Here is a 12,749-nt window from a genome sequence, read left to right on the forward strand (position 1 = left end):
GCATCTCATCTCATAATTTTATTGGCTCTGAACCTATCTCCGCTATTTTATCCTCTGCTTCTCATAACCCCCTGAGTTTCCGCACACACACTTCACTCATCTGCTCCCTTCCGTTCCCTTCACCGGTGGCCCCTCCATCGCGGATCACTTCGTCCCTTGCAACCCTCTCCTTTCTTTCGACCCAGCCATCCCCCCGTTATTCTCTCCGACCCCGCACAAAGGACAGAGGTCCGGATGCTGTTGGCCTCGACCTGGCTAACGCTCCCATGGCCCTCAAGAACTCCCGTGGTCGACCCTCCCGCATTACCAAGGCAAGACACACTGCTGATGAAGAAGTTGCCCTCGGGCGACAGCAAACTATCTTCAGGGCCCTTAGAGCGAAGGATGGCCCTTTTCCCCTCCCCACATGAAGATTCTCTCCTTCAACTGCCGTGGGTTTGCTAGTTTAGCCAAAAAACTAGCGCTTAAGAGACTGCTCTTATCATCACTGCTGGACATTATATTTCTTCAAGAAACACTCTGTCAGGCCGAACCCCTCATCCATACCCTCACTTCCTGGCTACCTAACTGGACCTTCCATGCACTGGATGCGTCCGGTCGATCAGGGGGTTTGGCCATTGGGGTCAATAACAGAGCTGCGGAGGTCCGGAATATTTGGGGAGGAAGAGGATTCATTGGGCTAGACATTAGTTCGCATTCTGTAGAAAGGGACATCAGAATCATCAATGTCTATGGCCCTTGTGCTGACCGTGCCAACTACTGGCGGTCCTTACTAGAATCAGAATTATTCCAAGCAGACAACATCATTCTTGGAGGGGATCTAAACTTCTCCCTTGGTTTCAGTGAGTCTTGGGGGCACTTGGCACAGGTCGATTCCCTAACAGATACTATGTCTAGCCTACTAGAGGAACATCAGTGGGTGGATATACCGTCTGCTAGACTACAATATACCTGGTCAAATAACAGAAGTGGAGAACAAAGCCTGGCCAGGAGACTCGATAGATTTCTTATTAAGGAATCTCTGATTAATAACCTCCCCAGAGTTCGTCAATGGGTTGGATCGGGAGGCATTTCCGATCATCGGCCTATTTTCTTAGAAGCAGAGGACATCACCCACAAAATCAAAAGCCCCTTCAAGTTTAATGCCTCTTGGCTACAGGATCCCTCTTACATCCAATTGGTCCATAATTACTGGCAAACCAATCTCATCAGGGATGACGAGGATATCTCAGTGGGCTTTGTTAGGAAACTTACAGAACTCAAGCAGATTACTAAAAACTGGGCTCATCAAAAACGCATCCAAGATAATCAGACCCTAAAAGAGGCGGAAAGAGTCATTGCAGAATTTGAAGATTCGTCATCTGGGACCTTCCTCTCCCCTGAGAGCAAGGAGAATTACACCTCTCTCATTGCAAAACGCTCACAAATCCTGAGAGAAAGAGAAGAAAGTTGGAGGCTTAGAAGCAGAGCTATTTGGCTCACGGAGGGGGATGATAATACAAAATTTTATCATAAATTTGCTAATGGCCGCAAAGTCATCAATACTATTTGGGAGTTAAGGAACGACCAAGGGCATCCTGTTACTTCACAACAGAACCTGGCCAGGCTGGCCACAGAGCACTTTAGAGGCATTTATAAAGCTCCTGAAGAAGTTAATATCTTGGAAATCATGAGGGTGGCCGAACTTTTCCCTAGATATATTGAACAGGAAGAATCTGAGGAACTTCAGAAGGAAGTGACCATGGAAGAATTGGAGGCTACACTGAAATGGTTCAAAAAAGATAAAAGCCCTGGCCCAGATGGATGGACCATTGAATTCTACCTTGCTTTCTTTGAAATCCTGGGTAATGACCTTCTGAAGATTGTAGAGGACAGCAGAAGGAGAGGCAGAATATCCTCTGCTATTAAATCCACTTTCATCGCCCTCATCCCCAAATCAAATGCCCCGAGCACTTTTGATGACTTCCGCCCCATCTCTCTCTGTAACTGCCTCTACAAGATCATAGCCAAGACCATCGCCAACCGCCTCAAGCCCATTCTCTCGCATCACATATCCTCCGAACAATTTTCTTTCCTTCACCACAGACAGATCCACGAGGCTATTGCCACTGCCCAAGAACTTATGCACACCTTGCAGATCAAAAAGCAAAAAGGAATGATTCTAAAAGTGGATCTGTCCAAGGCATTTGACAGAACGAACTGGTTATACTTGAGGCTGCTGCTTACACATCTGGGGTTCCCCTATGACTTCATCAAATGGACTATGAGCTGCATCACCGATGTATCCTATAGTGTATTACTCAATGGGGAAGCTACCTCGTTCTTTACTTCTGAGAGAGGACTCAGACAGGGATGTCCGCTCTCACCTCTGCTGTTTTTACTTATTATGGAAGGTTTAAGTAGAGTTATCTCATCTGCCCGTGATAGGCATCTTTTGTCTGGCATTAAACTTGCGGATAACTTCTACCTCACTCATCTATTATTTGTTGATGACATCCTGATCTTTTTGAATGGCAGTATTGGGGACACCACTACCCTCCATAACTCCATTCTTCTCTTCCAGCAAGCTACAGGTATGAGGATCAACGATAATAAATCCACGATTACTACAATTGGCTGTTCTATACATGAAACTGCCTATGCTACTCAACGCTTCCCCTTTATCAACTTGACCCTGTCGGATGGTATAAAGTACCTTGGTTTCAGATTGAAACCTAATGGCTACAGAATAGCTGACTGGTTATGGCTCATAGCTAAAGTGGAAAAGAGACTCCAGGTATGGTACCATAGATATCTCTCCCGTGCAGGCAGACTGATCCTCATTAAAGCTGTGATCGAAGCCACGCCAGTCTATTGGATGGCCCTTACCTGGATACCTAAGGGCATTTTGAACAGGTTACAACATATATGCAGCAGATTTCTTTGGAAGGGACATCAGCCAGGAAGACTTTTCGCTTGGGTCAAATGGGACACCATCGCCAAACCCAAGCGCTGGGGGGGATGGGGTATTAAGAGGCTCGACCTATTCTCCAGGGCACTGGCTGCCAAACTTGGATGGCAGCTCCTCACCTCTGATGGACTATGGACACGGGTTGCATATACAAAATACATTAAGCCCCTGAACGTGCTGGATTGGATTTGCACTCAACATGGAACAAATCAAAACATATCCATCATATGGAAAGCTGTTATTGGTACCTTACCTCTGTTACGTGAAGGATTAACTTGGCGCATTAAGGCAGGCAATGCGGTGCGTATTGGTCAGGACCCGTGGGTCGGATGTGGCAATGTTCACAGACTATCAGCTGGCCTCATTAGGCACCTAAATGACAGAGGAATCACCAACATTATGCATATTGGAGATAATGCAAACTCCACCTTCCTCCATCAGGCATGGACCAGTGCACAAGCATTAGAAATTCCGGCTCAGTGGCAGAATGAATGGATGGAGTATACGGACGCTCTCACACAAGCCCACATCAGGCTCACAGAAGGACCTGATGAAATCATATGGGCCTTTGCTAAGCATGGAGCATACGTCCCGAAGCTAGGTTATCTAAAACTCATGGAGCCTTACAAACCTCCGAATATCCACCCCACATGGAAAGCTTTATGGAAACTCAAGTCGGCTCCCCGTACACGATTGCTAATGTGGAACATTCTGTTTGATAAAATTCCAACGGGCACAAATCTCATGAAGAGATCCTTTCATGGACCTTTTCGCTGTCATCTATGTCATGGGGAGGAAGAAAGCACTGTACATTTATTTTTGAACTGCAACATTACATTACAGTTTTGGCATGCCCTCATCACACACTTCCCGCATTTGAAAAATTGGCAAGGCAATAATATAATGGATGCATGGGAAAACTGGTATCAGAACCACTCAGGGAAATCTAACAATATTCCGCTGCTCGCTTGCTGGGCCGTTTGGATCGCCCGAAATCAGGCTATCTTTAACCATAGAGCCCCCCACTGGCCCACTATCCTACTCCACACTATTGCTGACTATAACATGATACCTGAAGAGGAATCCACAGCCCCATCACGTATCATAAGACATGTGAACATCGACAAATCAAAACCATGGGCCTTCTTTGATGGCTCGGCGCAAGATGTGGGCTGTGGAGGAGGAGCAATACTTTATCTCAACGAATCGCACTGCTATAAGATACAAATAAACTTAGGCAGAGGCACCAATAATTATGCTGAACTGTGCACAGCTAAACACATCATACACTTTGCCATCCAAAAACAATGCAGACACCTCCAGCTGTTTGGAGACTCTAAAATAGTATGCAATTGGCTGAATGATGCATCTCATTGTCATGCATTTTCGTTGAGACACATATTAGATGAAGCAAAAAGACTGATTGCTTCCTTTGAATCATTTGTCTGTCGACACATCTACAGGGAACAGAACACCATCGCCGACCAGCTCTCCAAAGAGGCAGCGCACAGACAAGGAGACAACTGGCTGATTCAGGAGGAAATCGACGGAACATACTTCCAGCATTATCACAGACCTTTTGATGATCACATGGGAGATGGGCTATAAAGCCCACTTACAGAATCATTTTTGTTTATAGCTTGTATATATTTCCATTGTCTAGTCCTGAGTACAGCACTATACTTTTGATGTTATTAGCATATATATATGGCTCTCTGCGCAGAGCATGGTTACAATTTTGAACACTACTAGTATACAGTTTTGGAAATTGCTCCCTGCGTGGAGACAACTTGTTTTTATTCACTATCTATTCTAGCAGACTATGAACTTGACAGGCACAGCTGCCTCTATATGAATGCTTCGGCATCTACAAAATGTAATTTCTTAACTCTAATAGAAATTACGACTTTTTCCCAGGGGAAAAAAAAAAATGATAAAAGAATCGCCATCATAGTAAAAAACAAAAACATACAAAAATAAATACAAGTCACTTAATGGTACTATTTGACAGAGATGAGTCGGTGCGTTATATTACACAAGGTGCACCACGAAACAAACATTTTTTCAAAAAATAGACAAGATTGGAAAGGTTTGGATCTAATTCAACAAGTCGTCCCCCTACTTTACACGTCAAATTCCCTATATATAGCAAGTACACAAACCCATTCAATTTAAAATGTCTAAAATGAAAAACCATAATCATGAAGTGGTAGAGGGAGTTAAGCCATAAGGTGAAATTTTAAGATAAGTGTTGATTTTTTGTTTTTTGTTTTTTGTTTTTTGTTTTTTGTTTTTTGTTTTTTGTTTTTTGTTTTTTTTTTTGTAAATCAAGATTCTATTCATTCTTCCAAAAAGAGGTAATAGTCTCACCCCGACTAGGTTTGTTGAATACTGCAATCAATATGTGACAAAGAAACAAAAAAACATCTAAAGACACAGTCCACAACTTAGGAGGCTAAAAGCACCAGTAAACAAATAAAACAAGTAAAACACTTGTAACCATGTTAGTCATCAGAAGTGATGGAGTTTGGGTTGTACAGAGCTATTCCTAGAGGAGGAGGAAGATGGAAGGAGAATTGAACATGTTCTTCGAAGTGGGCCATCCAAGCCTCCAGCTTCTCTACTTTCTCAGATAACATATTATGGCCTCGCCAAACCACCACTACGCACTCCTAGACATGGCATTGGAAGTAGTGTATTTTTTCAAAGTGGTAATGAGCTCTACATGCTCCTCCTGCCTCACCCACTCTGAGGTTTCAAAGTGTTCTAGTACTGACTAAATCAAATCCCGACAATGCTCTAAACAACAATCTTGTCTCTGACCACGTCTCAAATTACGAGCCTTCCTGCATCACCCCTCATCGCCATAGTGAAACATCCTACCCCGTTGTTGGATTCGTGGGGTGCGACTCCCACAAACAACCGCTGAGCCACCATGACCACAACCACCAGAGGCCTCAGAAGCCACCCCACCAGAATGACCCATCTTGTTACCACCATGACCGCTAGAGACCACCTGTCCCAAGTGACTTGCATTAATACCGCCCTGCCCAGATCTAGTGGTCGCCATTTCCATCTACAATGGAAATGCACATTCCCTCGCACTGTTTGAATTGGGCTTAAGCTACAAATAGGAACGATCCAAATAGGGAGTCAGACGCATCATGACTGACCCTACACCCACTGAGATGAGTTGAAGCTGACTAACAGGTGACTTCAAAAACCTCAAATCTCACCGAGGAGAAACTCCCCACCCCTGTCGACAGGACCACAACCAACCAAGGAAGAATGCAAAGAAGCTTAATTCCAAAATAAGAACGAGGACCTGGGTCTGCAATTCATAGTCCCTCTTTCTTAATAGGACCTTCGTTAACCAAACCACCCAAAATCCAGCACACGTGCTCCACAAACACCGCCTGACCTTACAGTACCCTGAGAGGGGACCACTGAAAGTAACGAGACAATTTTTTCTCCAGCGTGCAAGGGATGCCACTAGACCCCATCAGGACCAGCAAACAAAACCAAAGCTAGAAGGCTGAATCCTTCCCTGTGCGTGATGAACATAAACCGAATACCAAACTAGAAATTAACAAAAGTGCACACCTGTAAGTAGAGGAGGGGATGCCTACAGCAAAGATGCCACCTATCCCAGATAGGGTGCCCTCGAAACAACCGCTCCCTTACTCAAAGCTCAAACTACATTTACCATAACAAGACCAAACATAGAATTTCTGATAGCAAACCTCACCAGCCTCCATAAGTCGTCGATATATGCCACCTCCCATGAGTTTCAACACTTATTGAGGTCTCACACACATTACATTACCATCTCCTATACACAAGGTGCAATTAGAGGACAGGGAGGCCGGTCCTCGTGCCTTCATCCATTTGGTATTCATGAATTCCCACTCGTTACCTCGGTATCATCGTTGGCTTTGTTAATCACCCCCATCGAGGAGAATTGTAATTAAATCTATATATGAACAAAGATTGTAAAAAAAAAAATTACTAGTAAAATCAATAGTAAAAATTTTATTATGTAGGGTTTTTATTTTATTTTTTTTAATTTTGAGTAAATCTAACAAAAAATGTAAACAAATTTAACAAAAAAATCAATAGTAAAATTTTAAAAAAATTCTATGCAGGGTTTTGAGTGAATCACCATACCTTTAAAATTATGATCTTTCTGCAGTTCCAAAATATTATGTTGCTCCACAATGCTCTTGGTATGTCTCTCTTGCAAATGATCTCTCTTTTAATTAAACCTAACAAAAATTGTAAAAAAAAAAATATTAGTAAAATCAACAATAAAATTTAAAATTTTTACTATGAAGGGTTTTGAGTTAATAACCATACCTTTCAACTCTTGATCTTCTGAATAGTTCTACTATTCCAAATTATTCTATTGTTGCACAGTGTTCCTGATATGTCTATCTTGCAAATCTCTCCCTTGAAATTTTGGGAAAAAGAATGAAATAGTGAATAACTTATTACTATTTGAAATAATTCATGAAATTAGATTTTGAAAAATCAATTGTCGCTCATTTTTCAAATTGAACAAAACCTCGTGTTTTTTTTTTCACTTTTTCCGAACATCGATGTGTTAAATAGTAAACAACATCAATGTGTTTACAAGTAAAACACACCAATTATGATAAATTATTGGTGCGTTGAATTTTTAAATTGTATCGACATGATAGAATTCCTTTATTATTTTCAAAATCCCAAAAATGGTGCGGTTAATATTTGAAGGCAACAATGTGGTTTTTATTTAAATGCATCAGTGTGGTAATTGTTATAAGAGCACCGACATGGTAAAATTCCTTTTTATTTTTGAAATCCGGAAAATAGGTGCAGATCAGTGTTGTTTTTATTTAAACGCATTGGTGTTGTTTTGTTTACATGAGCACCGATATGATAAAATACTTTTTTATTTTATTTTTGAAATCCTAGAAACCGGCGTGGTTACTATTTTAAGGCCCCATTTTGGTTTTTGATTTAACACAATAGTGTTGCTAATTTCATAAGATCACTGATACAATAAAATTCCTTTTTTTAATCCTCAAAATCTCGGAAATAGGTGCGTTTTTTTTATTTTGAAGGATCGGTGTAGTTTTTATTTAAATGTGTCGGTGTGTGTGGTTTCATAAGAGATCTGATATGATAGAATTCCATTTTTTATTTTTGATATCCCATAAATCGGTGCAATTATTATGTTAACACGTTGGTGAATTTATTATTTAAACGCATCGAAGATGTTAGTTTTGATAAGGGCACCAATATGGTTTAAAAGTTATCTGAAATTTTATCTTCACATGAAATGGCATATTCATCTCAAATTATCCTTTAGGGCGCATCCACATGAGTTATAATAGTTAATAGTATACATTTTCTGCTTAAATTCGTCTGTTGTAGTGACTACAACCACCCTCCAAAATTTTGCCCATGCTTTGATTTCGGAGCCTTCCTTCTAAACCACAAAAACTTATATTGCATTGATCCAGGTACTTGTACTTCGACTGAGCCTTAATATTTTCATCTTGGCTTGTGTTTGCTTACTTAGTTCATTTTCTAACCCACAAGCCAATCTCCTGACTTGGTCCCTTGATAGTTATGGGCTTACCTCAGAGAACTGCGCAATTCTTGATGGCAACTACCCTTGCTCTTGGGAATTGCACAGTCTTGACTGCTAGGGAGCCTTGAGCTCAGAAAATGCGTAGTATTTAATGGTATCCATGCTTGAGCAAGGAATTTGTACAAACATGAGAGGCAACCCAGAGCCACTAAGCCCAAAAATTGTGAAGACCCCATTGTGCTCAGAAACTATGTAGTGCATGAACCAAAGAGTTGCCTAATCCTTCCGAGAACTGTGCAATCTTTCTAGGCAATGCATGGCAGTTTTTCTTGAAAAAGAAAAAAAGAAAAAGGAAAAAATCATCCCTAAAAATAGGGATCTATTTTTTAGTAATTCCAAGGAGGCACTTGAGTTATTCTTAGAAAATGACGCCAAGTGTCGCTTTTTCCTTGATTTTAGGCATGCACGTCATAAACCCTGAATTGAACAAATCTATTTAATCAACACTGCTAGAGATCATTTTCACACTCGATCTTGGAGCTCTAACATTCTCGAGGAGATCAAGGAGCCTTCGATGTGATCGTCATTGATTTTCTGGGTGAGTTTTGTTTTTCCCGTCTTTTGCCACTTTTTCTGTCGCTTTTTGTTGTTCAGCTTGTGAGAGTGTTGTTTCAATTGTTTCTTTGAACACCTACTAGTGTTTTAACTCATTCTAGCTTGTAGAAGTGTTGTTTCAAATTATAGATTGCCTTTCCCGAGTGTCACATGTGTTTTCCTCTTTTTGCAACAATGGTCACCGTTGCAGCAACTCTCTTCACATGCTTCATTTTCCTTTAGTTTAATTGATTCCCACACTTGTTTCACATGCATGCATCAACACTTAGTCATATCTGCACTCAGAATCACATCATCCTTCAGATCCACTTGTTTTTCACACTCCCCATGGGCATATATGGGTCCCCTTAGTCATATCTGCACTCAGAATCACATCATCCTTCAGATCCGCTTGTTTTTCACACTCCCCATGGGCATATCTGGGTCCCCTTGCCCGAATCTTACACTCCACTACTTCCACTACGCAATCTGGGAGCTCAAGACCTTTGCCTTGGCTTCTGGAATTGTGTAGAGCTTGGCCTAGGTTGGCTCAACCTGAACACTGCATAGTTCTAGGAAACAACCTCCTAGCTTGGCCATTGAGACTGCACAATGTGCACTCTCTCCCGGCCTTGGCCCAGACTGAACTGTGCATTGCACAATTCCAGTCATCAAGCTTCCTGACTGACTATTGGGACCATGCAATGCATAGTTCCCACAGTCAGCTAGTGACCTCTGTCAGCCAAAACTGCATAATCCTTCCCATCATGAGCCTGACTTGCTGCTTGATCTTGTATTGAAGTTGCTTTGGTTTTTTAGCTGACATTTCCTTGCCTCAGTGTCCTCTTTATCCCACAGGTATAATAGTTGTTGAGCATATCTCTAACAGTTACAGTTAACATGGAATCGAAGATATTTGCATCAAAGAAAACCGCCGAGAGTAGTACTAGGGAAGAATTTAAGAAGATATTAGTGGATTTGCTAGTATATGAATTTACTCAATTGTTCATTGAGAAGGGTACAACACTAACATGGAAACAGATCAAAGAACTTTTGCAGAGGACTTCAAGGAAGACTTAGAGGACTAGCAGGTTTATCTTAATATCCAACGGTCAGGGTTATACAAGGTTTTATGCAGGTACCCCACCTTCCCATGTGCAAACATCATCAGCTAGATTATCTCACAAACAAATGAAAAGATTATGACATTGAACAGTGTCGGCGAGAGAGAGCTTGGCACCTTCAAGGCAGAGAAATTTCAATAGATGTATCATTCATCCGAGCTGGTGAAGTGTATGGACTCACTCTTCTATGCCACCGATAGTTATGTGATCACAAGAGATATTGTCAAGCACTGGGTGAAAGAGTCATTGAAGTTTAGGCAGACACCTACCCATGTTTACAAGACCAAGTCCCTAAGGAAGGCTTACAATTTATTGATCATCTTTTCTTGCAGACTATATGGTCAAGAGAAAACAGAAACCTTTCCTGAAGGGTGGGTGGTCTTATTGGACCAGTTGGTGAATGATGGGAGACCATTCAACTGGTTATGTTTTTTGGCTCATCAGTTGAAGACGCATGTGGCTAAGGCTTAGAATCCACCCAAGAATGAGAAAGCAAGGTTTTACATGTTTTCATACTTACTGGATGTAATGTGTGCCCAACATTAGTTCCCTGGCATGAGCTGGACATGGACACCAAAAGAGACTATCATCAACATCTATTGCAAGTTGCTTTCTGACTGTAGCTATCAAGGAGTGATGAAAGGCTAACTGACCATTTTATCACCCCATTGTACAAGATTATCTTTGAGTAGGATCCACCTTGCATGTCCCAAGAATCAATGGAGGCGATAGTAAACATTACATATTCGTATGCCTCACTAGGTGGCACCTTCATATGAGTGTTTGATGGAGAGAAGCCTCCACATGTTCTACCAAGGTATGCCACTGACAATTTGATCATGCAAAAAGTCTCATACCACCTCGCTACAAGGTTGTCAACAAGATTGCATAGGAAGAAGAAAGCATCATGTCTTGCTTTTCCTTTGCAGATAGGGTTATACCAGATTAAGATCTCAAAATATCCAAATGTCAAGGCTAAGGACATAGTAAAATTTGAGTTCGGCACCAAGGAATTTAATCTGTATATTCCCCACAGTAATCGCAAGGACCACTGTGCGAGAGTGTACTTTCCATGGATCCACGGGACATTTCATTGGTCAGAGGAGGACCCTTGGAGGTATTGCTACAATGCCTCTAGACTCAATGATCCAGTCAGTATAACAACAACTTGGAAGGTTGCTCTACAGACAGTAGTAGCTCCAGAAGTAACAAAAATAGTAGCAGAAGGTAACAATCCAGTGAAGGAGAATGGAAAGAGGAAGGTTGTTAAGAACCTAAAGGGAGAGAAAAGCTACAAGATGAAGGTAGATCCTATCCCAGAGAAGGAACCTTTGGTAGTGGAAGCAAAGAGGTAGTAGTGGATGAAGAGAGGAGAGTGAAAGAAGAGAGAAAAGAAGAGGTTGTAGGAACCAAAACTGAAGCTGCGGGAGATGAGAAGAAGTTGAAGGAAGAACAAGATTTAAGGACGAGAGAAAGAAGCGAGAAGAAAAATAAGGAAGAAGAACAAAGGCAAGGAGATACAATAGAGGAAACAATGTTGATACAGGTTGATGAGCTAGAAAAACCTACAATTGAGGAAGAGGGTGAATAGATGCAGGATTAAGAGCTTGCTCACCAGATTCAGAAATTGATAAAAGTGAGAAACATGGAGTTGGAATAGGAGCCAAAAAATCAAGACACTAACCTTATGCCGAGAGCACCATAGGTCATCACTTAGTCTCTAGCACCTCTAGTGTCATAACCAGTCTCGAGTGAGCAAGGAGATGTTTTCCTCCTTGATGATGATCCGATCATGGATGTGTAAAATATGTCATTTGACGAGTTGTAGAAGAATATTGTACAGGGATGGAGGATGCACTTTCTGGATGATCACGTCTCACCTGCATTCATCAAGGAAAGGGTGATAGTGTCAGACCCTAGGAAGCATCCAACTTCCCTTTCCAAAGCCAGCTTGGCCTGTGCAGGAGAAACAATCTCAAATGTTAAGTACCTAACAGCCGAGAATGAATAATTTAAAAAGAACTTGCAGGCTGCCAGGAAAGAGGTAGAAAAACTCTGAGCATCAACGCAAAATACAATTTCTGCATTGGGGGATATGAGGACATTGATACTTGCTAAATTATTAACACTTGAGGGTACCATGCGGAGGCTCTATGATGGATTCCTCACCGTGCATAAAGCAGTTGTCCATGTGCATGGCCTACTGTAGTGGAGCAAAGATTTTTTTCAAACTCTCAATAACATACATGTTTCCATTGCCCATCTACAAGAGTGAGAAATGTGGTACAAAGGGGCCCTGCTTGACTTAGTAAAGAAGATGAAGCCACAGGAAAAGTTGGAGAAAGCAAAGGTCTAGATGTTGATCTAGAACTACGAGTAGCTCGCCCCATTCACCGGCAGCATACACCCCTCATATGTGCGATTGTACAATAGTTTAGATGTCATGGTGAGCAAGCATAGGATCCCATAAATAGATTCCCACACCGATGTTAAACCCAAGAACCAA

At 41.6% G+C, this 12,749-nt stretch overlaps 1 protein-coding gene across 1 annotated transcript; it reads left to right on the forward strand.

Moving 5' to 3' along the window:
• The first annotated feature begins 406 nt into the window (after positions 1–406).
• LOC149221040 (uncharacterized) lies at positions 407–11,598 on the forward strand. The gene is made up of 3 exons (XM_089387301.1): positions 407–1,770; positions 2,518–3,757; positions 11,431–11,598. Exons 1-3 carry the CDS (start codon positions 407–409, stop codon positions 11,596–11,598), a joined length of 2,772 nt encoding a protein of 923 aa, XP_089243427.1.
• Positions 11,599–12,749: the final 1,151 nt, after the last annotated feature.

The sequence above is a fragment of the Pinus tabuliformis genome, chromosome Q (genome assembly GCF_031772625.1).
Source record: "Pinus tabuliformis cultivar Carrire ecotype Pingquan chromosome Q, CPIR1, whole genome shotgun sequence".
Taxonomy (NCBI): Eukaryota; Viridiplantae; Streptophyta; class Pinopsida; order Pinales; family Pinaceae; genus Pinus; species Pinus tabuliformis.